Source organism: Sodiomyces alkalinus (genome assembly GCF_003711515.1).
Source record: "Sodiomyces alkalinus F11 unplaced genomic scaffold SODALscaffold_1, whole genome shotgun sequence".
NCBI lineage: Eukaryota > Fungi > Ascomycota > Sordariomycetes > Glomerellales > Plectosphaerellaceae > Sodiomyces > Sodiomyces alkalinus.
The window spans coordinates 5,438,670-5,464,030 of record NW_021167079.1 but is presented as its reverse complement, the minus strand read 5'-3'; the positions used below and the strand labels follow the sequence as shown (position 1 = coordinate 5,464,030).

General features: G+C 52.8%; 9 protein-coding genes across 9 annotated transcripts; 5 read left to right on the top strand and 4 right to left on the bottom strand.

Annotated features, from left to right (window-relative positions):
* Window positions 1-911: 911 nt before the first annotated feature.
* On the top strand, window positions 912-1,965 carry SODALDRAFT_269733 (nuclease P1; the record flags this gene model as incomplete). The annotated part of the gene is made up of 2 exons (XM_028607682.1): window positions 912-1,421; window positions 1,534-1,965. 2 exons carry the CDS (start codon window positions 912-914, stop codon window positions 1,963-1,965), a joined length of 942 nt encoding a protein of 313 aa, XP_028470991.1.
* A 492-nt stretch (window positions 1,966-2,457) lies between these two features.
* SODALDRAFT_269715 (Emopamil-binding protein) lies at window positions 2,458-3,354 on the bottom strand (the record flags this gene model as incomplete). The annotated part of the gene is made up of 3 exons (XM_028607679.1): window positions 2,458-2,654; window positions 2,729-2,864; window positions 2,953-3,354. The coding sequence occupies 3 exons, from the start codon at window positions 3,352-3,354 to the stop codon at window positions 2,458-2,460; spliced, it is 735 nt and encodes a 244-aa protein (XP_028470990.1).
* Window positions 3,355-5,461: 2,107 nt separating this feature from the next.
* On the bottom strand, window positions 5,462-5,744 carry SODALDRAFT_267644 (glucose-repressible gene protein; the record flags this gene model as incomplete). Its single annotated transcript, XM_028607563.1, has 2 exons — window positions 5,462-5,555; window positions 5,623-5,744. The coding sequence occupies 2 exons, from the start codon at window positions 5,742-5,744 to the stop codon at window positions 5,462-5,464; spliced, it is 216 nt and encodes a 71-aa protein (XP_028470989.1).
* A 1,943-nt stretch (window positions 5,745-7,687) lies between these two features.
* On the top strand, window positions 7,688-10,485 carry SODALDRAFT_355379 (FAD-binding domain-containing protein; the record flags this gene model as incomplete). Its single annotated transcript, XM_028613811.1, has 7 exons — window positions 7,688-7,765; window positions 7,801-7,924; window positions 8,069-8,183; window positions 8,342-8,400; window positions 8,542-8,587; window positions 8,723-8,879; window positions 8,929-10,485. The coding sequence occupies 7 exons, from the start codon at window positions 7,688-7,690 to the stop codon at window positions 10,483-10,485; spliced, it is 2,136 nt and encodes a 711-aa protein (XP_028470988.1).
* A 766-nt stretch (window positions 10,486-11,251) lies between these two features.
* SODALDRAFT_319694 (hypothetical protein) lies at window positions 11,252-11,980 on the top strand (the record flags this gene model as incomplete). The annotated part of the gene is made up of 2 exons (XM_028609468.1): window positions 11,252-11,514; window positions 11,599-11,980. The coding sequence occupies 2 exons, from the start codon at window positions 11,252-11,254 to the stop codon at window positions 11,978-11,980; spliced, it is 645 nt and encodes a 214-aa protein (XP_028470987.1).
* A 2,964-nt stretch (window positions 11,981-14,944) lies between these two features.
* On the top strand, window positions 14,945-16,513 carry SODALDRAFT_342303 (MFS general substrate transporter; the record flags this gene model as incomplete). Its single annotated transcript, XM_028613082.1, has 4 exons — window positions 14,945-14,997; window positions 15,058-15,152; window positions 15,205-15,293; window positions 15,407-16,513. The coding sequence occupies 4 exons, from the start codon at window positions 14,945-14,947 to the stop codon at window positions 16,511-16,513; spliced, it is 1,344 nt and encodes a 447-aa protein (XP_028470986.1).
* Window positions 16,514-16,777: 264 nt separating this feature from the next.
* SODALDRAFT_336630 (ATP-NAD kinase) lies at window positions 16,778-18,768 on the bottom strand (the record flags this gene model as incomplete). The annotated part of the gene is made up of 3 exons (XM_028612612.1): window positions 16,778-17,220; window positions 17,335-18,568; window positions 18,667-18,768. 3 exons carry the CDS (start codon window positions 18,766-18,768, stop codon window positions 16,778-16,780), a joined length of 1,779 nt encoding a protein of 592 aa, XP_028470985.1.
* Window positions 18,769-20,125: 1,357 nt separating this feature from the next.
* On the bottom strand, window positions 20,126-20,952 carry SODALDRAFT_355373 (hypothetical protein; the record flags this gene model as incomplete). Its single annotated transcript, XM_028613810.1, has 4 exons — window positions 20,126-20,291; window positions 20,534-20,550; window positions 20,646-20,713; window positions 20,856-20,952. The coding sequence occupies 4 exons, from the start codon at window positions 20,950-20,952 to the stop codon at window positions 20,126-20,128; spliced, it is 348 nt and encodes a 115-aa protein (XP_028470984.1).
* Window positions 20,855-25,209, top strand: SODALDRAFT_327356 (N1221-domain-containing protein). Its single transcript, XM_028610415.1, has 9 exons — window positions 20,855-20,980; window positions 21,041-21,997; window positions 22,064-22,206; window positions 22,269-22,357; window positions 22,419-23,327; window positions 23,378-23,696; window positions 23,759-23,888; window positions 23,945-24,732; window positions 24,841-25,209. The coding sequence occupies exons 2-9, from the start codon at window positions 21,120-21,122 to the stop codon at window positions 24,855-24,857; spliced, it is 3,273 nt and encodes a 1,090-aa protein (XP_028470983.1). The 5' UTR covers window positions 20,855-20,980; window positions 21,041-21,119; the 3' UTR covers window positions 24,858-25,209.
* Window positions 25,210-25,361: the final 152 nt, after the last annotated feature.

Genomic DNA, 25,361 nt, shown 5'->3' with positions numbered 1-25,361 from the left:
ACTCACTTTGCTCCACGGCAGCAGGTCGGTGTCATTACCTCCAATGGCCAACTGGGATTGGCTCGGGAGTCCCACCAAAAGCCGATTCTCTGGCACCTCGGGGCCCGGATCGACGGTCGCTTCCCATCAAACCCTGGGCCGGAGCCGGAGCCGACCGCTCAATCTTTCTTCCTGACTGGGAACAAAAAAAAAACAAAAAAAAAAAAGAGAGAGCAAGTGAAAGTTCCCTTGCAACAAACTGGCCGACATTCGGGGGACCAACGGTCAATTGTTAACAACAATGAACCAACGGCGGGCGATCGACAACAGGATCTTCGCTGGCATCCCACGGCCTGTTATCTCCTGCCGACGATGCCCCCGGTCAACTTGAAAGATTCTAACCCCTTTAGTAAGGTCCAAGAAGTACAATTTCGGTCAACACCACGAGAACGTCCAACTGCATTCGCCCCTCTTCTTCATCTTTCCGATCGGAGCTCCTGGGAAGGTGACCTGAATGGTGGAGCGATAGGATTCCCACGTCCAGGAGAAAATTCATGGGACAGGGGAAATGGGAATAAAAGACGTCGACATCCCCAATGTTCGAGATGCGGAGGGTTCTTCAATTATTGCGTCTCCCGCAGTTTCCACCTTTGTCTGTGGCTCAATTCGCCCAGGGGGGTTTTCTTCCAGTGCATTTAATTGCAGTCGCCATTGGCCTTCGAGATTGTCCTGTCTTCCTGTATACGGACGCCATCGCCATCGCCATCGCAGTTAATCGCAATGCACACATCTCAATTCGCCGGCGCTCTCGCAGTCGCCGGTCTGCTTGCAACACCAGCTCTGGCTTGGAATACGGATGGTAAGGCCAGGTTGCCCCTCAACTGTTCCCTGGATACGCATCTACAGGCGGAGGATGTCGTGTCAAACGAAATATGTGGGAGGAGAAACCGGATGTTGATGAAGCGAAACCCATAGTCCACCAACAGATAGGCTACGCGGCCGACAAGCTCCTTTCTGACCCCGCAAAGGCCATCATCGCTGAGATCCTCGAGCCCGAAGCCGATGGCAGCCTAGGCCGGATCGGCGCTTGGGCCGACGCCCACCGCGGCACACCTGAGGGCTCGCACACAGCGCCCTGGCACTTCATCAACCCGGGCGACCAGCCGCCCAGCTTCTGCAATGTATATTTCCACCGCGACTGCACCTCCGATGGATGCATTGTTAGCGCCATCGGCAATGAGACCCAGATCCTCAAGTCATGCATCCGGGACGTCAAGGAGGGCAGACTCGAAAGCGGCGCCAACGCCACGTGTGCGAACGCGGCCAAGTTCATCACCCATTTCATCATGGATATCGCCCAGCCCATGCACGTCACCGGCCAGGCGAGGGGCGGGAACGACATTCCCGTTCTGTTTGGAGGTGTCCAGACCAACCTACACTCCGTGAGTTTCCCAGTCTCCACAACGCTCTTCAGCATAACCCCTCTCTTGGAATCGTTTCTCCTAACCATGCTACCTTGACTACCCATAATGGACTAACCAATGCCATGCCTAGATCTGGGACGGCCGCATCGTCTACACTCTGGCAGGCCACGAGCCAGGAACGGGGTTTGGAAACGAAACCATCGATCCGTTCTTCGAGGCCATGGTTCACAAGATCCAGGAGGATTCCTACTTTGTCCCGACCAAGTCGTGGCTGTCCTGCGCCGACCCGTCCACGGCTCTTGACTGCCCGCTCGAGTGGGCCCGCGACGCGAACCAGTGGAACTGCGACTACGCCTTCTCGCAGACCGTAGGGAACGGGACCGACCTCCTCTACAGCGGCTACGCTGCCGGAGCCTGGCACATCGCCGAGGTCCAGATGGCCAAGGCGGTCCTGCGCATTGCCACGTGGTTCAATCGCCTTGCCGACTGTCAATTGAAGGAGAGGGACGTTATCATCAATCTTGTCCCGAGTTGGAGTGGTGGTCCCAATGGAGGTGCATGAGAAAGGGGGCTTCGCCTTCTTTATTGAAATCCGCCACAGTATGTCATGTCGATAGGATCATTAACGAGAAAAAGTAATGAGCCCCATGCGCAAACAAATATATACGATCACTTACATGGCACGGTCGGCTGGCATGAACCATAAGGTAGCCAACGTATGACATGTATAGTTCTAATGTGCAGGTCTCACAGTTAAGAGACTTGCTTTGACTTGAGGTGCATCACTTGAGGTGCATCTTTAACGAATTCCTAGCTGTGTAGGATTCCTCCGAGAGCATTGCAAAGATGTCCAGCCCATTTTCTTCGCCAGCTCGTGATGGTATCATAGATCATTAATGGCGTAAGACATTCGTCTCATCCGAACTCTTGAGCGCTGTGACCCCGAGCCGGCCGTAGGGTTGTCAAAAGGGGAGACAAGGCCAGCTTCGCACCCTGGCCGAGGACGGTATGTCCCGTCAACAGCGCATACCACGGCAATGCGACTCTTTCCCTCTCACAACGTCTTCTTTTCCGAGACTGAAGCCGCAGAAAATGCCTTGGAGATTTCCCCGAAGGCGACGTAGCTGACATACAGAGGGATCACGACCCACAGGCCGTTGAAGAAGACAAGGTACACCCAGAGGTACATGAAGTTGCTACCGTCCAAGTTGGAATTGCCCGTGAGCCATTCAGGGCAGAACGTCATGAAGCCTAGAGATGATCGAAGGGGACCAAGTTCAGGTTAGGAATGTCGGGCATTGGCAACAGGGTTGTGTGCGTCTCACCTCCGTACAACTCGGCCGTGGCAATTACGAGCAGCCAGATATTTACCCGAGGGTCCCGTTTGGCGATGAGATAGCAGATGTATACCGCCAAAGGACCGGCACCAAAAACGGTGAGAAGCTCAAGGCTGATGACCCCCTGGTACGTTTCACTCTGCGATTAGTGGGAACGTCTTTTTTCTTCTTTTCCTTCACGGACAAGCACGGCATATACGAGGTACACATACAACATCTGCGCCAGCCCACCTCTTGTCGGCCTTTGCATACACCATCCATAGCTTGGCAAAAGGGTTGTCGCCGCCAACCTGGGAGCCGTGGACACGATCGGAACGACCCAGGTAATTCGCGGGCGTCGGGTGGAGTGACGCAAGGTCGAGGGTAGTGGCGTCGGATATGGGTATGTAGGAGAAGAAGCAATGATAAAGAAAGCTGCCCTCTAGGAGAAAGTGGATGAGAGCATCAAAGGCGTGCCATACGAAGAGGGCCTTATAAGTGGTTGATGTAGAGGAGGGAACGACACAACGGGAGATGAGGACAGCGATAGCCAGAATTGCGACGGTGGATGCCAAGGACACGAGGGTGACCTTATCGAACAGGTCGGGATGTATTTGTGAGTCAATGTCCGCCATACTGAGGATGGGTGTGCTGGCTGCCGTTGCTGGTTCACTCATGCTTATCTCCGCCACCACGACGACTCGATGACAGACTCGAAGGCGGAAGACACCGAAGAATGCATACAAAAAAAGGAAGGGAAAGGAAAGAGACGCAAACAAGATGGAATTATGGAATTAAAGAAGAAAAGGAAAAGAAAAAGAAAAGTAGAAGAGAGAAAGAGAGAGAGGAGAAAAGCAACAGAAGCCAGTAAAGTAAGGGGTCGGTCGAGCGAGGGAAAAGAGCAAACAAAATTCACAAGCCCCCTTGTCCCCCTGTCGTGAGAATCAATTTCAGGGTCGGCATAACTGCTAAGGGTATGGCCCGTGCATCTGGAACCGTCGATCGTCTGCGGGACAGAAGGCTGAACTACCGGTGACCGGCGGCAACTGAAAGATTTAGGGGGCGGGAGGGGAATCAGCCACCTGAATAGTGGACATCGAATAGGGATTCTGGGCCTCTTATTCTGTAGAAGCCCACCCAAGGGGCGAATCGGGTAGCGGCCGCGAGAATTGCACCATATCAACACCATGGCCTGCTGCAGCAACTCCCGGTCAAGTGGGTAGATGCAGGTGAAGTGGGCTATTGCACAAGTGCACTGCTACCTTCCAATACCTAGCTTTACACTGCGTTATAGGGCGGTACCAAAGGTCAGTGAGATCCCATCACTTCACGCGAAGTAAGGTACCTTACGGTATGCCAAGTAAAATTGTACGGATACCTGCCCCCGAGAAATTTCGTACCAAGCCTGAGACAACAGTGCGGAGTACAGCAACCCAATCCCTCGAGAATATCTCTTTCCCTAGATACCTTACCGGCTAGCCTATTACTAAACTCGGAGCTTAATAGGGACTTAAGTTTAGCAGATTGCTTGATGCAAGCAAATGTATTCGGACATTTAAGGCATTGTTCGGGAGAATTGGTGTGCCTATTGGGGTGGGGGATCATCATTTTTCATGAGGAACAGGGAGGCTAAGGTGGAGAATTTCCCAGGGCGAGATACGTGTACCCTATTGTGCGCTAGTGTAATGTAAGCCGGGGAGCCCGGTCCGACAGCATTTCTGTTGATACTTGACAAGCTTGTGATCAAGAGATACCTAGGTCCAAACGCATCACGCTGGTTCGTCCAGTTGGGGACCGATTCAGAATCCCATTATTAAACAACTTCATCCCCATAATGTCCGCTACCTACCGCCTATCGTTGTTGAAACTATCATCAATCCCTCGAAAGCCTGCTACTGCCTCGCGAGGGGCACTTTGCACATTTTGACGGAGTTCAGCTGCGCTGTGTTATCATCATACGGAGACTGTCCCTCCCGACGTATAATACGTTATGTACGTACATAGACCGGAAATCGGCCCTCAGTTGGAGTGTGAAAATACGAGCACCATTTTTATAACTGGCCTTAGGTCTGCTGATACGGCGTGCTATATATTCTAGGCCTTTTCCTTTTTTTTTTTTTCTTATATAAAAACAGGTTCGCTGACGACATACTGTAAGAGGTATATAATAGGGCGAAACTGTCCTCTATTTCTCTGCCACGACGCGAGCGCTTGCGGTATCGTTGGGAAAATTGCTGTGAGCTGCTAAGACTTTTGGAAATATGCTTCATAGAACAGTCAATTGTCGAGAACTTGCCAAAAGCAGCTGCCAATTCTTGTTTTCGCTCGTTTCGCGCAGTCGGCCATGATGCATCACCGAGTTTTGTACATATGATACTCTGTACGCGATGAAGGCCTCTCATCGCCCGGCTTCATGCTGGGACGTGTTCGTGACGAGTGACGAATATGCCGCTCCAAGCCACAACTTCGCCGTTAGAACCGAGTACACGAAACGAATGGTTCGATTTCAACGGGCCCATGTTAAAGCGAAAGAAGTTATTAATTGTGCTGCATTGATTTGTTGCAGTTGGGTGAGATCCCATGCATGGAGGTGCAGCTATCTAAGAAAAAGACAATGACCATCACCCATCGCAGACGTCTGCCCGAAACTACCGCATGTGGCCCTTTCGTCAATTCATAATGCCCCGAAACGCCATCTGATACTCGGAATGGGTATTTTCAGTCGTCAGAATTGAGGTGCACTTAGTGCTTGGCAGCCTCCTTGTGGACATCGGCATGAGTCTCATGCTTGCTCTCGTCCATCTTGTCGCCAGCGGCATCCTTGGCAGCAGTGGCACTGAAGAGGTCATCTAGTTAGCAGGGCTGCGATTATTGTGTGCTTGAGGGAACGAGAGATGCCATACCGGCTGCTGAGGCTGGCGTTGTTGTCCTTGGCAACCTCCTTGTTGGCCTCCTTGGAGGTAGTGGCGCCGGCCTGCTGGACAGACTCGGAAACGTAGTTGGCGGCGTTCTTGATGGTCTCCATTGTGATGAGATTTGAAGTTGTGAGAGCTGTTGTACTTTGTGTGTTGTGGTGGAATTGAACGTTGTTTGTTTGGTTTGATGGTATCGAGGTGGTGATGATGGAGGAGAAGAAAAACGTCTGGTGTATGGCGAGGAAGAGAGGTTTATATAGAAGATATCGATGTCCTTCGATGTTTGACAATGCCTTCTAGATTACGCTTGAACTTAGCGTGGCTGCCTACCTACTTCGTCGTCATGGCTGGTGTTCCAATATCTCAGTGCCGGTTTGGGCAGGTCTGGTGCGTCAGCTGGTCGTAACTCAGACGAAGACGTCATAGACAGGTTTTGGAAGTCGCACTTCGCTCCACAGAGCGGAAGTGATGCCATCGCAGCTTCTGCCACAGTGACGAAGTCTCACTAGCCACACCTGTTACATCTTTCTGACGTCACGGCAAGCTGCTAAGGGAGAGAAAGGGTAATGGGGACACGACGTCACCACTATTAGCTACCTACCTTAATAAGGTAGGCAAGAGCTGCGTAGTACCGCGCCACATTAAATGCGGGAGGAAGTCTCGCGGTACCTACGAATATCTACCTTCAACGGAAAATATAAGCTTTGCGATGTTTTTGGGTATTGACGGATACAACATTCCCCTTAGGAGTTCCTAAAATGGTAACACCATTTGCCGAGACTGTTACTACCTTAGGGTCTTCCTTTCATTGCGTACCTGGGGTCCAAGGTACGCGGCAAGGTGGTACCTCACCACACGATACACGGCAATCACTACCGTAATTACTGCCGGGATCTGTACCTGATCCGTACCTTCCGCACTCTCATCACGCCTTTGACACGGACGCTGGACACATGTGCCTAAGGTAGGTACCTTCTAGTGCCGATGTTGTCATTTTCCCCTTATTGATGGTCCCTGCTCAGTGACGACATGATCCCGTCATTCCACCACATGATGCCGAGAGGACGCAGGCATTGGTTTTCGGGCAGTCAGGAACCATCGGTCTGGCCCTGGCCTCCATCAGCTTCTTGATCCCTTACCCACGCTCATTGCAGCATTCATTGGCCTGGCGTACGTTTCCCACTCTACACTACTCCATATCATCTGCTGCTCTCCACTAAAGCCAATGGGTAAAGAGTCTAACATGTGCTATAACTCTACCGGCTTTCCGTGTGCGGAATAACAGTGCTGCAAACTGATGTTCACATGCGTCCAAGGGCACTGGGGTGAAACCTATTGCGTGCGTTTTTGGATGATCGTCTCCGCCACCCCGACTCATGACCACAGTCCGGACGTCTTACCCAGGTCCCCAGGTCCCCAGGTCCTCCAGCATGGAACAGGCAGTGGGTGTCGTGGCACGCACGTGCAAGGTGTGAGCTTGGGAAGGTGACGATGAACCTAAAATAACACCGGTTCGACTCCGAACGGGTGCATGACGCTGCGCCCGGAAAGACGAGAGGGCACCGTAGGCCGGATCCGTAGATTGATCGTCCTCCCGGTCCGGGTGGCGATCAATAGGCCCGACCCGTCTTTATCCCGGCAGTCCCGATCAGCAGATGACACAAGTCTCCAGTGGATTGGAACGAGGAGTCGTCTGCTGCACTGGGCTGGTTACCCTTAAATGAAGAGTAAACACCTTTGGTTCATTTGAATCCAGCTGTTGTTTTCGTGACTTGTTCTTATCAAGGCATCGTAACGTATTGAGTTGAGCCGTCGATCCCGAGTAAATGGATCAAACATCACCGGTCTCGATGATATGGTTTTTTTAACGGGAGCTTCGTATTTATTACGGGGTACTTCGAGCAAGGTGATTGGTTCTTCTCGGCGTTCATTCGGCTTGTGGAGCGTTGTCACTGGATTAGGTAAGCCAGTTTATTCTAGTTTATTCTAGTTTACCTTATTCTAGTTGTAAAGTATTATTCTGCACTTTGTTGCACAAAAGGAGCCCGCAACCATGGCAAAAACTCAACTCCGAATGCCCCATATTCGACCTGATCGATACCAGGACTGCGCTATTTTCGCTCCGGAAACCGTTGAACTGGCGGATTGTCTTGTCTGACTGACTAGTACCCTGTCTCCCGGGTGTTGGTGACCTCTGGTGCGATCAGCGATCCCTGCAACCACTCGATGGTGACCGAAATCCAACATGCATGCGAATATCTCGACATGGCGCACCCGAGCAGTCATGGGAGTCATGGGAGACAACATAAATAACGTTGGTTTCCATGGCACGGCATAACCTTTATTGATCCTCGTAGCTTTCAAGTAAAAGGGGGGGGGGGGTTGGGCGGTTGACAGAAAGCGTGTGCCTTCGCCCTTGGATCGGGAGCTCCAGAGTCTCATGGGAAACCCGAACTTGACTATAATAATTTTGCATCGTCATTTCTTCAAATACCGACTCCATGCAACCATTTCAGCGGCCTCCTGACCGACACAGCCACGACAACCTGGTGATATCTCCTCGTAAACTGATTTGTTCCCGGCCCCCGGATCTTTCTCCGCCAGAACACATATGCATCTTACGGTATATTTTTCACGTCAAAAGAGAGTCGATCCCCAAAATCTGGTACCTTTTTCTTTGGTGGAGGGTCGGCTACATGCAATGCAGCCTGTCGACCTGCCTTGAAACACCCCGGAATTCCCCATCAGCACTCCCTCTTTGGGTTGGTTTGTTGAAGTTGCCATGGGCCTAATCTGTTGGGACATGGACCATGAAAGTGTATGCGGACCACTTTATTATTTCACTTGTTGCCTGTAGACGATTCGACATGTTATATTTTTTCGGGTTCTTCCTTGTTTTCTATGCAGAAAACGGGCGGAATGGATGCATCAAACGTGACTCCCCCGGTCTAGGGTGCAGAAGCTTTTATGTATATGCGCCGCCCTGTTTAATCCATCGAACTCCCACTCCGTCTCCACGAGAATAACAAGGATGAGGATGTGGTTCGACAATCAAACCCGTCATTCCAAATCTTGACATCAAATTTAGGCTGGCGTGGCTCTCCGCCATGTCGTCAGCTTGCATTTATCATAAGAGAGCCAAGGAGCAGGGCATTGTCAAGCGGGAGAAGGTTGATAAAGAGGCGACACGCTGGGTTCCCGAATGCAGGAGCTGGGGAGAAACTCGTCACTTGGTGTTCGTGATTGTATGTGACAGCTTTCGCACGTTGACAACCAACGCCCGAAGCCCAGTAGGACAGGAGCAGGAGCCCCAGATACCCTTCGAGGCGTCCAGAAACGTTAGCAGGCACGATGATGCTGCTGCTTCGTTATTTGATCACGTCGGCCGCCCTATTCGGGGGCCTCGGGCTTGCCGACACATGCTCCGAGGTCGAGGCTTTCACCAACATCGAAGTGTCTCGGCCCCCTTCGCTTTCGTACATTACCGAGCAAATGGATTACTGGTCCACTTCCTGCAGTGCTCTAAAGCCGTCCTGCATCATCTTCCCCCGGTCCGCCGACGAAGTGGCGGCGGTGGTGAGGATCCTCCGGGAGACGGACGAGGATTTTGCCGTCAAGTCAGGAGGGCACAACCCGAACAACTACTTCGCGAGCGTCCAGGGAGGGCCGCTCATCTCGACATCGAAGCTGGATCACGTCCTGCTCGACCGGCAGACGGGGATCGCCCGAGTCGGGCCGGGCCAACGCCTCGACAGCATAGCCGATGTCCTAGACGGCACGGGGTGGACGTTCGTCGGGGGTCGCATCGGCAACACGGGGGTCGGCGGTCTGATCCTCGGCGGCGGACTCTCCTACATGTCGGCGCAGTACGGCTGGTCCGCCTCGAGCGTCTACGAATTTGAAGTCGTGCTCGCCAACGGCACCATCGTCGCCGCTTCCGAGACGAACCACCCAGACCTGTTCAAGGCGCTCAAGGGAGGCGGTAACAACTTTGGGATCGTCACGACGTACGTCCTGCAGACGTACCGGCAGGGCGACGTCTGGGGCGGGAACCTCGCCTACCCCATCCGCAGCAAGTCGAAGGACGCGCAGCTCCTCCGGGCGGTGCGGGACTTCACCGAGTACAACGACGACGACAAGGCGGCGGTGATCGTGACGGCCGAGCGCGCCAACCTCAACCTGGTCGATTCCTGGATTGTTTTCCTGTTCTACGACGGGCCCCAACCGCCGGCGCACGTGTTCAAGAACTTCACCGATGCCGGGCCGTTGGTGAACACGTGCCGGACGCGCACGTACGCCGACCTCATCGGGAACAGCAACTGGGTCATCGTGCCCGGGTCCAACGTCCAGATGGCCACCGAGACGATCCCGCTGCCCCCGGCCGAGCATGGCGCCGACATGTTCGACGCGCTGCACAGTCACTGGCGGGAGGTCTCCAAGACGACGCTGGCGGTCCCAGGGATCGTGGCGTCGATTGCGTACCAGCCCATCCCCAGGGCCATCGCCCGCGAGGCCCGGGCGAGGGGCGACGACCTCATCAGCGCCGACGACGACGCGGACAGGCTCATCATCGAGATGAACTACAGCTTTATCCCGCCCAGCAAGTACGACGAGATGGCTGACACGTTGGAGGCGACGTACTCTGGGTTCAGAGAGAGGGTTCTTGAATGGCAGGAGGAGGGGAAGCTTCCCGATGTGTATCTTCCTTTGGCTATGAATTACGGGTTCTACCGCCAGGATTATTTTGGGAGGTTAAAGCCCGAAAATTCCAGGTTGGCGGCTGAGGTTGCTAGGTCGGTTGATCCGTATGGATTGTTCCGAAATCGGACGGGAGGCTGGAAGCCTTATTAAGAAGATGAAGACGAAGACGACCGATTTCTCCTCCCCGAGGGCCCCGAGGGTGTCTCAATGACTCGATGACCCCCCCATCGCCGCGCGTCGTTTGGGACATGGGTGTTGGGCGCCGGGGGGGTGGTGGGGGCGGGGCGGGGCCAGCACAACGAAGAACGTTCCATGGGAAAGATCGAGTTACGTTGCAGGTACGTGTACAACGGTATTCGGAGTTTGGAAATTTGGGGGGAAGGGGGGAAATACTCCGCTACTCACGATTGAACGCGGTGAGCCCGGAGTACGTGTATTGTGTGGTGTTGAGGATTAGAAAGACGTAATGATTCCCGGAAATGGCAATGAACAGCATCGGTGGCGACAAAGGAGGATGAGGTCTCTTAGTTTTTCGAATCCCACCACTCCGTCCTCAACCACTCAACCCATATTTTTCACCCGTTCTGCACACTTTTCTCAACACCATCTCCAGTGTTTCTTTATTATATGAATGGAGCAAAGAAAAAGCCAAAATCTGTGTTCGCTTCAAACCTGTTTGATACTGTAAGCATACACTACTTCGTAATTCTTTTACTTGCGGCCACGATAAAGCCAATTGACCATTGACATGAAACGAAAAGTCAACCCATCGCACTGAAGAACCACATTTCCAATTTCATATATTTATATATTTATATATTTATATATTTGTATATATTCACGAACATTTCTCCTCGTTCCTCCGTCTTCACTACACTTTATCCCAACTACCTTCGTCCTCATAAACACTCCTCACATGGCTCCTACACGTATTCTCATCCAAACAAAGACCCATCTAGTCCCAGGCGCCGATTACCACGACAAATGTAAAGGCCTGAAGAACGGCATTTGCCGGGCGGTTTGGCAACGCGACTTCGACAGCACACAAGACAGATGGCATTCCCACGGCGCCTACTTCGGCTACCACAACCGGCGATGCTTCTTCCTTCTCGATCACGGTGTCTCCAACAAAGTAGAGCAGGTACCTGTCCTATGGTACAGATGGACGGGAGATCAGTTGTACGTTTGTTGTTCTTGGGATGTCAATGATTTTTTTTTTCTCCTTCTCTTTCCTGCGTTACTGACCCAACCTGATCGTTACAGTGAGAAGATCCCATCATCACTACCAGCCGCCATAAGGACCGAACTGGACAAGTATCCGTTCACAGAGCAGCCATCGTCGCCACGGCGCGCAAAAATCGTCCTGTCGGAATGCACCAACGAATACCGGTTAGAACTCATCGCAGCCCGGCTCCGACACCTGCTGAAACCCACGCGCGGCGACATCGAGTTTCTGAGCCAGAATCCCGACCTGATCGATCAGCTGCGGGAAGCCGCGCCCCACTTCCAAGCCCAGATCGATGAGCTGGCCGGGACCCTGAGGGCCGCGGAGGCGGCCGCTAGGGCTACTGCCATGCCTGAAGTGGATATTCCCACCCCTCTTTCGGACTCGGGCATGACTGTCAGCAGTGTGGCGGCTGGGTGAGAAAATCTCTGAAAATTTCACGACACGAAAATGGGGAAACCAAAACAAAACAAGGAGTAAAGGGGAAAAGAAGCAAGAAGAAAAAAAATTCACGACTGCGAACTACAACAGATAATACCCTAGCGATCAATGCAGCGAGTATCGGCGTACATGATCTCGGGAAAGGGCTGGATTGGCTTGACTGTGGTCTCAGGTTGAAAGAGCGGTAAAATGGAATGGGGAAGGGGGTGAAAACGGATCTCGGAGCGAGGAATGTCTTCTTTTTTTTTGGGTGGTCCATGTTGTCTGGATGCAGTACCCGAGATCTGCGTCCTTCTCCTTTTTCAATTGGCGTTTTTGTTTTGGCCAAGTATAATACTTTCATATCATGTTAAAACGAGCGTGGGCATCTTATTGCAATATTATGATTCATGGACATCTACACGTGTACGAGTGTGGTTTAGACGTCTTTGATAGCAGTGGAATTAACTATACGGAGCAATTCATTACCTGGGACAAAACCGCAGAGATTCCCCTTTTTTGCCCCTTTTTGCCTGTCGGAAGCAGACCAGGTCGACGTCAAGTCAATCTCTTTGACTGCCACGGCTGTAGGACCTGTGACTGCTGTTATACAGTCTTTGTTGAGACGCAGCTTTCGTTGCCTAGAAGCCTCACAGACGCCTTGTCGTTTTGAGGCAGTAGAACCTCGGTTATTCCAAGACCTGCTATGATGTTGGTCTGAATCCATTAACAATGCAAGCTGATTGGAAACGACGAGGTCAGTGATTATTCGTTTCGGGATACCTGAAATGGTTGGACAGAGCTGCCTGTCTGTCAACCTGATGAGCAATTGCTCTCCCCCATTTTGCTTTCTTTTCTTTTTTCCTTTTCCCTTCTCTATAAGAAGTTTCCTTTGAATTCGTCCAAATCCAAGAATGTTCAGAAGCTGGAAATTAGGGAGCCCTCGGCACTTTTGCTCCTGGTTTCGAGTTCTGTTCATAACAAGGAAAGATGAATCACCATGCATATAACAAACAACCAAGACATTATAGACATGCTCCTTAACCCCCCCTTGGGTCTTCGCGCCTTCTACCACTTGCCGGGTCCCCCATACTCTACACGCAAATATTGATGGCGTCGGCCTCTTTGTGTTGATCTTCGTGCCGTAGCCCGCCGTTAATAACCTCCCTTGCAGTGCAAGTGCCGAGCAAGGGGTTCCCGCAGCTTCTTCTTATCACCACGTACACCGTTATCCTCTTTCTCCTGCTCTTCTCCTTTCGCGGCTTTAAGCCGTCCGTTTGTACTGACCTCTTACATCCGTAGGGCTGACAGATATTGAGCTCTAGTGGTCTCTGGGACCCGGCGCCAGGAGGGAAAGGAGAAACAGCCCCACGGTCCCTACCTATCTTTCAAAGCTGGATGTGAGAGCGGACGAACAAAGTGGGGGAGAGTATGAAAAGAGAGACGTAACAAAATGCCGTCTTTGTTTACAGTCCAATGTAGGGCGTCGCAGTTTTACAACTCAGTTAAGCCCAGCTTGTGAGAGCTAGGCAAGCCATTTATTTGGCATAGGAACGTCCCGGGGAGCGGTTATAGTCTTAACCTTCTCTTGTCACGTTGACATTATTCATTCCGTGATACGATTTCTTCTTCGGTCTCCGCCTCCCTTTTTTCCCACCCGGGGACATCCTCCCTTAGGGCTGTACGACCATGAACACTCAACGTACGAGACCCCCGCCCGATCAGCAGCCGCTTGGGCTAACCCAGTGGGCACAACCACTCTGCCAATGCAGGAATTTGCTTCCCAGTCGTCAATCCAACTGGACCCGACCTCCCTGCCTTATCGGGGCGATGCTGTTGAGGCCAGAAAGCAGGGGAAAGAACCCGCGTTGCACCGACAGTTCTCTTTCAACTGCTCAAGCTCGAGAAGGAGAAGAGACACGGCCTCCATCGTTATGCATCCAACGGCCGAAGCCCACATGGTATATTCAGAACGCTTGTATATGGAATAGAACGTCCACCTGACGAGGACTAAAGGACTTATGCAAGATGGGCACAGTACGAGGGAAGACCAATAAGAGAGCATAAGAAGGGGGTATTAAGTTGAAGTTGTCGTTAAGTCCTGAGACTCCGGACGAAGTAGCCCTCTCTTTTATGCTTATCCTGGACTCAAGTCCAAAGGATAGCTAAGAGTCTCTCGTAAATAAGCTCAACCCTCCAGATTATACAACCCGAGGCCTTCCGAACTAAGCTCGTATCCCCACCCGGTATCTAGATACGAAGGCATGGTCTTAAGCTAGAATTTTCTCTTAACAGAACTAAAAGAACAGCTTGGAAGATCTGTAGCTCGGTATAGGTAGTAGTCCAGACTCTGACACCACCCCTGCGTGATTGACGTGCCAGGTCCCTTGCATGGGGAAACCAAACGTCATGTTGCCTTTCATTGATATACCGTATGCTCTCTTGGAAGATATTCCGACCCTCCCTCTAGCTCTCTCTTCTCCTCCACCGGCGTATTGTCACCGTGTCAGATTGCGGCATATCACGGAACTGGACGTTGATGTGATGGGAAATCCACAAAAATAAAATATAAATATAGAAAATATCGGCCTATATATCGGTTTGTACCTCTGTCGTGCTTTGGAGATCCTGTTCATATTCTTATCTTATCAAGAAGATACTTCTTCTCTGGTCTCTCTCCATCTCCTCACCCCTTCCGTTCAGCTACCCCTGAACATCACCCCAGGAGCAACCTTGCAACACAAGTGCTCGGAACATAACTAGCCCTCCATGGCGACCGAAGAGAAGGGGCCCGCCATCGACCCAGTGGCTCCCGACCCAGTGGCTCCCGAAGCCATAGACGACAGCAAGACAGGCCAAGCTGTAGAGTCCATGGCGCCACGAGAAGAACTGCCCGAGGTCCTCCGGGATCTCTCCGACGACGAGCTGAAGGGCCTCGAATAGAAGCTCGTGAGGAAGGTTGACATGCGGCTTCTGCCCATGCTGACCCTCATGTATATTATGAATTATCTCGATAGGTCTGCGTGCACAAGCCATCACGTCCCTGTTGAACTCTGTGGTTACTGACAGAGTGCCAGAAACGTCATTGGCGCCGCGAGACTGGGGGGTTTAGAGAAGGATCTCAACTTAGGCCCCCACGAGTTCCAGATCTGCGTCTCTGTTCTATTTGTCGGTATGTTGACCTTCACCCGGAGAGACTGAGCCCGACTGACCCCGGTCACCAGGTTATATTGTGATGCAGGTACCCTCGAATATGCTCCTGAACAAGACAGGAAGGCCCGCCGCCCACCTTGCTCTCTGCATGGCCCTCTGGGTACGTATGGGATTCCACGCCCCCTTTGGCTATGCCAGATTTGCTCGTTCATCTCACGTTCCGACTGATCAAAATAATAATAATAATAATAATCCTAATATGGAAAGTCATAGGGTACCATGTGCGCCTGTGCGGGAGCTACACAGAACTTCGCCGGCCTTCTCGTCGCCCGCTTCCTCGTTGGTTTCGTCGAGGCTGCCTTCTATCCCGGCGCCCTCGTGACCTTGAGCGCATGGTACGTACGCAGCGAGCTTGGCGTCCGTACGGGGCTCTTCTATAGCGGTTCCATGCTTTCGGGGGCCTTCTTGGGTCTCCTCTCCGCCGGTATCACGGACGGCATGGACGGCGTCATGGGCCTGCTGGCGTGGCGATGGATCTTCATCATCGAGGGGTCCATTACCGTGACCATCGGTTTGGTAGCCTATTTCATCTTGCCCGACTTTCCACCCAACACCAAGTGGCTCTCGGACCAGGAGCGGGCGCTCGCCATGTGGCGCATGCAAGCCGATGCCGCCGGGGAGGAAGACTGGACGGGCTCTTCAAAACAACCACTGTTGGAGGGCCTCAAGATGGCCATGAGAGACCGCAAGAACTGGGTCCTCGTCGTCATCGCCTTTGGTGCCGCCAGCTCCATATCCATCACCATCTTTTTCCCCACCGTCGTGGCTACCATGGGCCGTGATCGCATCACTACCCTCCTTCTCACCTCCCCACCTTATCTCCTCGCTTGTGTCACCTGCACCGCCGTCGCCTGGAACGCTGACCGTGTGGGTGAGCGCCACTGGCATACTGTCGTCCCTCTGGCAGTTTCTCTCGCCGGTTTCATCATCTCGGCGGCCGCCGATGGCATTGGGCCCCGTTACTTTGGCGCCATGATCATGCTCCCAGGGATATACACCGGCTTCAACATGTCCATGATCTGGACCGCTAACACCATCCATCGTCCGGCCGCGAAGCGAGCTGCCGCTCTGGCCTTTAACAACGCTATCGCCACCATCTGCAGCATTTACGGATCCTTCCTGTACCCCGACGATGCGGGACCAAGGTTCGTCTTAGCCTTCAGCGTTAATGCCGCCACAACATTGCTGGCCATCGCTGCCAGCACTGTCCTTCACGTCCACCTGGGAAGGGAGAACCGGAAACTCGACGTGAAGCAACAGGAGGAAGAGGCGGCTGGCCAGACTCATGTTGCCGGGCAAGGGTTTAGATATGTCGTTTAAGTGGCGAGAAGGAAATAGTCCGGCATCCAGGGCTGGACAGACCTAGCGAGGGGGGCGCCAGCAGGAGTATGCCACGAGTTTGACAATTCTACATTTCGTCTGTCAAGGACTCGTACGTGAACGTATCCTGTGGCCTAACAGTGAATCGAGGTCGTGCTGGGATCGACTCTCGCGTTCCTTCGAGTGGGAATCGGACCCAACATCACAACTCGGCGACAGCACAGCAGGGGTAGTCAGCATGCTTTTTTGAGCAGAACGGCCCTATCAATGCCACTTATGAAAGCCCTTTTGTTTCCCCCTTGTATTCCACCCGAGCTTCGCGCGGATGCTGTTCACCCAATCTTCGCTTCTGCGGCCTTGGGATTGGACGGACGCAAAAGGGAAGCGGCTCGCGCTGATGGTGACGTAGTCCCCGGGCCGCAGCTCGATACGCTCGCGGCCATCAAAGCTTGCCCACGAGCTTGTCCGTGCTTGGTAGGGAACCCCCACCCGTAGGACTATAGTGTCCGGGAGGATGATGGGGCGGAAGGATAGGGTGTGCGCGCAAATGGACGTGACGAGCATGACCGGGTTCTCTGGGTGGCATAGCGAGCCTCCCGCAGCAAGATTGTAGGCAGTTGAGCCTGTAGGTGTAGAGACACAGACGCCGTCGGCCTGGATAGTGGTGAAGTGCTCATCGTCGCCAAAGATTTCGGTGTTCGACATCGCTGGGTTCCGTTAGAGGGGCTACTCAAATGAAGAAGAAGAAGAAAAAGGCAAATCATAACAGGACAAAGGGAGACAAAAGGAGACACGGGGCCCAGTGGTGATGGGTGACTTACTCGGATTTGGTCCCCGATCCACGACGATTTCGTTGAGAATCACGTAAGTGCCATCGGGCTTGTGAGTGTACTCGTCGTCTCTGTCTAGGCCGACAAGTTCCTCAACGAGGTCCCTTTGCATGTTCTCGTCGTCCTGAGAGCTTGAGCTGCTTTCGGCATCGACACTGCTCGGCCTTTTCTGGCTCCTCATTATGGCGCCCTCAAATCGCAAGCGCAGGCTCACGGTAACACCCTTTTCGAATGCGTTGGACAGGATAGGCTGATAGTCGGTGAAATCGAACTTGGTGAGGAACCCGAGACTGCCAAGGGAGAAACTGAGCACAGGGGGCACAATACGCTGGAACAGCCAGCTGGCATAGAGCACCGTCCCATCCCCGCCCAAGGTGATGACGAAGTCGAATGTGTGCGGCCTAGTGCGGCACATGCATTCGTCCCAGTACCGTAATCTCTTAGAGATGGCTTGCGCGGTATCCTTCTCATCGAGCTCCCCGGCTTTGGTATATTCCTGTTCTAGCTCCTGGACCAGGCCAGGGGCATTGAACCTCTTGCTGTCCCGAAACCTGTCTTCCAAGTAAACTACGTAGCGGACGTCGTGTTCGGGGCCCAGAAGCCACTTGGCCAGCTCCCTTGTATGACTGACTAGCTCCATGTCGTGGATCTTGGTCAAGATGAAGATGGACTTGACCCGAAACTTGATCCGCATGGTACTCAGTCTCCTGCTCAGTTCCCGGACACCCCATGCCATCTCGCTCAGCTGCCTCTTGGTCAGGAGCCGACTGTTAAGCTCTTCGTTTCCCGACTTGTCGCCCGGCTCCTGTCGCGGCTGTTCCACGTCGAGCTGCGACTCGGTTCGGCATATCTGCATCCGCCACTCCTTCTCATCTGCCTGGCCGATATCGCCTTCCTCCGGAGTCGCGGTACCGAGGGCCAGAATATCTGCGCGAGCATTACGACTCGGGCCCTTGCCATCGATTTGATTTTCGAGTCCCTGTTGACGTGATATGTCCTTCGCATCCTCCTGCTTATGGGGAAAGTGATAGGCCGGGTGCCCATAGAACAGGTGATTACCCGACTCGTTACCGGCACCGTCTACCGACCGATCAGCCATCCTCTGACTGTCTAGGAATTGGTGGACCATGCACTCGGTTTTTCGGCTAGGGGGAAGATGGGCGACGGCTTCAGATGATACGAGGGAGGCTTTGCGTCGATAAGGGCTGGTTGGGTCGAAGGAAACCTGCGTTCCATTTGCATCCAGTTAGCCGGGGAACAAAACAGACGGACTGGCATAGAAAATAGGGGGCAAAGCAAGTAAAATAAAAGCTCGGGACGAACCTCGACTGCCCGGGGATAGTCCCCATCACTTCCGCTTGTGTGCACGTCATCATCCAGATCTAGGAAGAGAGGGTGCTTTTCCTTTACATCCTTGGGCCCCATCTTGGCACAGCGACGGAGCACTTGGACTACGAAAACGCAGAAACAACAAGAGCTCAAAGACCGGCGCCGCCTTCGATTGCCAAGAAGAGACAAGACTTAGGCCTTCGTGTAGACCAGGGAAACGAAGACCTGCAGGATGGCGTGTTACTGATCAACCGATAGGAGATGGATAGTAATCGTATGTTGCACCAGAGACGTGAGGTAACGGTTTGATGTTGTCACTGATGGGTGAGAGACAGACCTTAACAAGCCACCGGGGAGAGAAGAGAAAGAGAGAGAAATGGGGGGGGTAGAGACAGAGAGAGACGACAGTGGGAGGGAAAGAACGGAATTCTAGGCGCCGACCTTTAAGGCACCCGCTCAAGGACTTATTCAGTTCCAAAGTAGCATGCTCGTTTTCTCTGGAGCGAGTGTTCTCTTGGCAAAGCATTGATGACAATGGGACCAGGATGAAATACGGAGCATACGGAGTACGTGGAAGGGAAAAGTCTCAGTAACGTTAACCGCTCATTCCTTCCACCCCACTATTCCCAAGTCCCAAGAGCGTGGGCTCCTCGCTCTATTTACCTTTAGTGGTGTCGTGTCAGTTTGTCCCGGATAAAATCCTTATCACCGGCTTATCGATACAGTGGCCCCGCTTCCCTACATCGGCATGTACCGGTACCTTACCCTCGTCCTTTTTGAGCCGTGGAGAATAATAAGGAAAATAATAATAAACGGTTGACTTCACTCCAACTTTGGCCGTAACACAATCCCTTCCTTAACGTTCTCATGAAACCACCTATTGCTGATCAATGGCACTCCGAATCCAGTAATATGCAGGAACAGCTCCTTGGAGTTGAAGCGTTCTATTTGACGTCTTAGGGTGAGACTTCGAATTATGATTGGTTGGTGAGCCCATCCAACACATGAGGTAACTCCGACCGTCCCGGATTTACCGTCCCAGGACCGAGATGACATTTCTCCTGCTCCCTGAGCTTATACTCAGTTATTACTCCGTAATCGCAGCCTTCCAACGTCTAGGGCCTGCCTCAGTGGTCAATTAGCTTCTTCTCCCACGCATACAGTACACCAGTGGTTCTCTAGCACTCAGGTCCGTTCCGGCGACGCCTCCAATCGATCCTTCATAGCTTGTAATAGCTTATAATAGCTCAAAAGGATCCTTGTCGTCTCCGTTCCAACTGTAAATTTCAAGATGGAATAGAACGGGTATAGAACCCCGTGATATCATACTTCGTGCTACGTACGACGTATAAGCGAGCAGCCCGTTATTGACCCACTTCTAAATATCTACCGGATATTCTGCAGAGGCCTCGTTCTCGACGATATACACCAGGTTGTGTCTGCCGGTTCAGCCTCAAGTTGATGTCCAGACCTGCTCCGCGAAGGCGAAGGCGAATACGAAGGCGAGAGCAAGGGCACTATGCCGATGGTTTCGTTGGTTGATTGGCAGTAGGTTGCTTTGCCAAGCGGCCTTGGAAATTTCATGAACATCATGATACTCGTGGAGCAGTTCCTGTCGTCTGACAGACAGTCATTTCGTCATTGTCATCGTCTGATTCTTTTTTTGTGGTCATAATTATAAGTAAGTGCTCAAATCTTTTATAGTGTTCCGGCTCTTCGCGGTGGCCAGCAGTAGACGACCAAGCGGGCTTGATAGGCGACGCTACTCGGTTCGCCCTTACTTGCTGTCTTACTACGAGAACGCTCTGAAACATGGAGGAGAAGCTCTATTTTAGCTGATCTCACGTTATTAGGTACTCACAGACCTAGAAGTTGCAACTATCAGAGGTCCCGCGACCTACTCGGCATCCAGGGATTCCGCACCACCTGCCACCTTAAAGGAAAAATGTACTTCGTCGTTCCTCCGTCCAGACTGTGACGTTGTCAATGGACCAGTACTGTTTATCCGCGTCCTGTCGCCTGATTATTGGCGGTAAAATCCCTGAAGCCAATGTATGAGTACTCCGTAGTTCGTGCTTGCATCCCCTTCTCCACTTTTGGTTGTACTTTCGTACTCTGTCTGGGCAATGGTAAGAGTTCAGAACCTGGAAGCTAATAAGGTACCTTACCTTAATATAGCCAACCAAGAGCTTCAACGCATCTTTGGAAGAAGCTTTGGACTCTGGACCTTGGAGACACGCGATACTGCACCCGGTCCTCAGTTCGACTCGCCGCTTTCATCTCTCGTTCCTTTGCTTACCTATGGCATGTCAGTTGCACCAGCTGATCTATCTCGCGGAAATACCTAATCCTTTATTGACGGCTCCAGACCTATCAACAGACTCTAATCCCCAGCACCCTTCAGCCCGATTCCATAGCCGCTCCCTTCCCGGCGCAGATACATATGTATGCAGTCCACGAGCTGGATTTCCAACAACCCTGAGGCGCCGGACGAGTCTCCCACCGAAACCGCCTGTCCCCCAGAAGCCGATCGCGCGCACCTCCAGACGATGAACCCATGGCTGTCGAGACCCGCCGACGAGGCACCCGAATCTGCCTCCGACCAGCCCGATACCGAGATGACAGACGCAGGCGAGGTTGCCGACGTCGGGCCTGAGCATGAGCAAGTTAGCGACGTCACGTTTCCCCCACCTCCTCCGCCACCCGTCTCATCGCGACGCCCACAACTCCAGGGAGATCAAGCAACCCCTCCCGTGGCCCCTGCCCCTCCAGCTCCCATGCCGCCACCGCCGCCTTCCAACCCTCAACAACCTACCGATTCTCTATCCTTAGTGCAACTACGGAGAATCGTGGCAGAATTCAATAAGGTCGAGCCCATTGCTTACGACTTCGTCTACGAGGACCTAGGCCCTCTCGAAGAAGAGATCGACGAGTGGTTCGTCTACCAACACGCCCAATGGGCCTGTCTGAATGCTGCCCAAGCTGCCTTCCAGTCGCAGTGGGAATTACACCAAGATCAGACTTCCTGGGACGGGGCAAGTGAATCCACAAGACAGAATTTCGTTCGAGAATGTCTGGAAGGAGCTCGCGGGGAAGACTCCGCCGAGCGCCTAGAGGCCTTCAAGCCGCTCATGTACTTGGTGCTTGGCAGATGGGCCACCACAGCCTCTCCCATCACAGCGAAGGGTCATGATAACGCCAAAACCAGATCTGCTGCCAGTCCTGGGCAGCTCAAGGCCATCAAGTCGGCTGTTTCCCTTCTCACATCCGCTGGCGCCGTGGAGGTCATATGGAAAACCATTCAAAACTGCTTTGAGTTCCTCTGGTTCGTCTCTGCTACGTTAGACGGCTGTACCGATTTCTATCTAACCACGGGCTGACACTTCTACAGGTCAGATGATGTACAACGCGCCCCAAACGACGTCGTCCAGGATGCCCAAGAGGAGCTTTATTACTTGGCGACGATATTATACATCATCATCCAGGTTGCACTGGATAGCAAAGAAGACATGGAGTCAACTCACGCTGAGCTCCGTACGGACACGCCCCGTCCATGGGAGGTTGATATTTTTACGCTGACGTGCCTTTTCCCCCAGTCCGATTGAACCCTGCATTGGTCAACTTCCTGTCGCTTGCTCTTGTCAAGGTCCGGTGGGATGAGGATAAACTTCTTCCCATGAACCAGGTATGGCCGGTGGAGATCCCTGCTACCCGTCTCAGCCTCGACCTAATGCCCATCCAAACAGATCTTGCTTCTGCTATGGAAGGCGATTCTTTTACAATTCGGCGGCACGAAGGAGATAGAAGAAACCAAAAACGCGTTGAGCGAAACAGGAAATGACCTGAAACCCAAGGACATCATTACTGCGTCCCCCCTGGACTACCACGTATTTCGCCAGGAACTCACCTCCAAATACCCTTCTTACGTCCCGCCTCAGCCCGTCATTCCTCTCGAGGCTGACAACTCGACTCTACTACCACCTCCCCCGAATCAACCTCCACGATCCTCCGCTGCTAACGGCATCATCCCTACACCCCCAAACATGCAAAGCGGCGGCGCTTCTATTCTTAACCAACCAGTGCACATTGCAACGCCTGCGCCTTCGCCTCCACCGTCCCCCGGTCTCGGGGGCAAAGGCGGTAAGAAACAAAACTATCAGACGAACCAGAATTTTCCTTTTCTGTATCCACCTCTCGATGCCACGAGCAATAGTGCCGGTGGTAAGGGCGGAGCTGGGCTCCAGGAGTCATTAGTCGGCCGTAAGTGGGAGGGGAGCGACATCCCCGCATCCATCCTTGAAGCGGGGGAGCTGTTCTCAAAGCGGGTTCGGATGAGCCGAGCCACGAGACAGATGTGGGATGCGCGTGAGAAGTTCCTCAAGTCCGAGCGAGGCTGGGGAGAAGAAACGTCGGACGATGAGGACGTCGAGAGCCTCGATCTTTCCAATATAGACCTCGAAAAGGATCTGGATCTGGATCTCCATGGGTTGACCCAGGAAGAGAGAGAGTTGATTCTAGAGGCCAGAGGTGGAAATCAGCATCATGGGAAGAGGAAGGACGACAAGCCGGACATGCACGGGCCAGACTACGGGCCGAATCCAGCTGGCATCAACGAAGATGTGAAGCGACGGTTACTTGCGGTGGAAAGCTTCTACGTACGTACGTTTAGTCTCTGGAATTTGGGTGCATCAGCTGACCGCCATAGCATGAATTGCTCCCTCAACTCCAATCCCTGGCCATCGTTCTTCTGCAGCCGACTTTCTGGACAATGTCGGTCCTAGATCAAACAATGAAATCCCAGCCGCATGCGGGAATGGCTGGGAGAGGCCCTAATGCAAATAGCGGACTCGGCATCACGAGACTGCCGCAGCTGCAAGACCCTTCGTCCGTCGGAGGCGGTCAACAGACGACCGCAACCGCAACAATGTCAGCTGAGGAGCTTGATGCAGCGAGGTCAAGGGAAATAATGACGAAAGCTTCTACAGGGACTCTGTTGCTCCTGTTGAAATGGCTGAAGCTATCACGTAAGAAACGACATTAGACGAATCGGTCAGTCACACACAAACTGACTTTCTGTTCCGTTTAGACGTTCTCAAGTTTGAGTATATGACGCAGCTCGTGCTGGACCATAACGGGTTAATCTTGATTCTCAAACTGTTTGCGCACCAAGACATTCAGCAGGTAGTCGACAGCAAGACGGACAGTCTGGAAAACAGGTATGTCCAGGACTGGAGACTCTCACCATGACAGACAAAAAGACCTGACCAGACAGCTTCTTCCACTTCTGCAACCTCCGGTCTGAGTCTAAGGAGGCGTCATCACGATCAGAGCCAAGTGACAATGTAGTTGCTGATGAAGACCGAGCCCGAGAGGAGGAAGAGGAGGAGAGCGAGGATGAAGCAGCTCCGCCCCCAATCAAGAGGAAAAGATCGCCGCCTGGGCCAGCTGTGCTCGATGTGCATGATGTCGAACCCAAGCCGCTGGAGGATCAAGCTCCTGCTGCTCGGCCTGAAGTCGACGAGTTAGGATACCCAGTCAACCCGCTCCCAGCGCAGCCGATTACGGATTTCTCGAGGAGGAACTTCTTCTCCCTTATCAACCATCTGCGCATCATGCAGAAGATCTGCAAGCGCAAGGCCTACCGGAGCCTGATGTTGGTTCAAATTAAGTCTTCCAACATTCTTCGCAAGTCGCTCAAGGTGCCGCAGCCCGAGCTGCGGCTCTACACCCTCAAGCTCTTCAAGAATCAGGTCCCTTACTGCGGGCGAAAGTGGCGCCAGAGCAACATGCGTGTCATCACGGCCGTGTATCTGCACGTCCGACCCGAACTGCGTGACGAGTGGCTGGCCGGCAGCGATGTCGACGCTGAGGTCGACTCGGCGCTCCCACTGGAGCAGGCGCTTCGCAGTCTGACGCACTGGTTTAATGTGCGCAACTATCCGGACAAGATGGTCAGCGACGACAACTTGTGGACGGCGTATCGGGAAGAGCAGGGCTTCTTCACGCGAGAACTTGAAAAACTGGGGATGAACTGGCAAGATTTCGGTGCGGACGGTAATGGTGCGTAGGCACTTTCGATCGCCTTGACCCTCCAAGTCATCCCTCCTCTCTTTTCACTTTGCCCCTCTTCTGGCGAATATTCTAACGTTTTTTGCTGCCTTGCTCAAGGAATCCTTCCAGGTTAATCACTAGGTAGCCTCGGCGAGGGCGAAGCCCCAGAGGTTTAACTTGGCAAGACGCCTGTGCCATCCCCCCACGTTGCCGGTGACACTTCATATATAGGCACTGCCCTGCCTGAAAATAGCGTGCAGTGGCTACGAAGTGCGTAGTGGCGCTTGGAACATTGCAATTGAATATCCGATTACAGCAGCGGTGATCGTCACCAGGACTCTGTGCATGGGTATTTGGGTTTGTCGTTTAGGGGGAGTGTAACGGTTATCACGAAGTGTGATTTGCTAAGCGACGAAGTCATTATTGAATGACGATTAATTATTACAAAGTGATATGAATATGAAGCATATGTATGCGTGTTGTTAACAGTAGTGTCTCATCCGGCCAGCGACTGAGGCATCAATTTACGTTGCTCGGCCTCTACCCGCCCTTCCAGCCAGCCACTGGGTATGTCTGACGTTACCACCTTAAATCTTTGCTCGTACTCCGTAAAGTCTCCTTTGTTCTGATGCTGCTGA

Bases quoted from the DNA above. Each gene is read 5' to 3' on its own strand.
- SODALDRAFT_327356 (XM_028610415.1), top strand. From the start codon at position 21,120: ATGCAGTCCACGAGCTGGATTTCCAACAACCCTGAGGCGCCGGACGAG. The intron at 21,998-22,063 runs GTTCGTCTCTGC...ACACTTCTACAG, and splicing joins AACTGCTTTGAGTTCCTCTG to GTCAGATGATGTACAACGCG. The intron at 23,889-23,944 runs GTATGTCCAGGA...CTGACCAGACAG, and splicing joins ACGGACAGTCTGGAAAACAG to CTTCTTCCACTTCTGCAACC.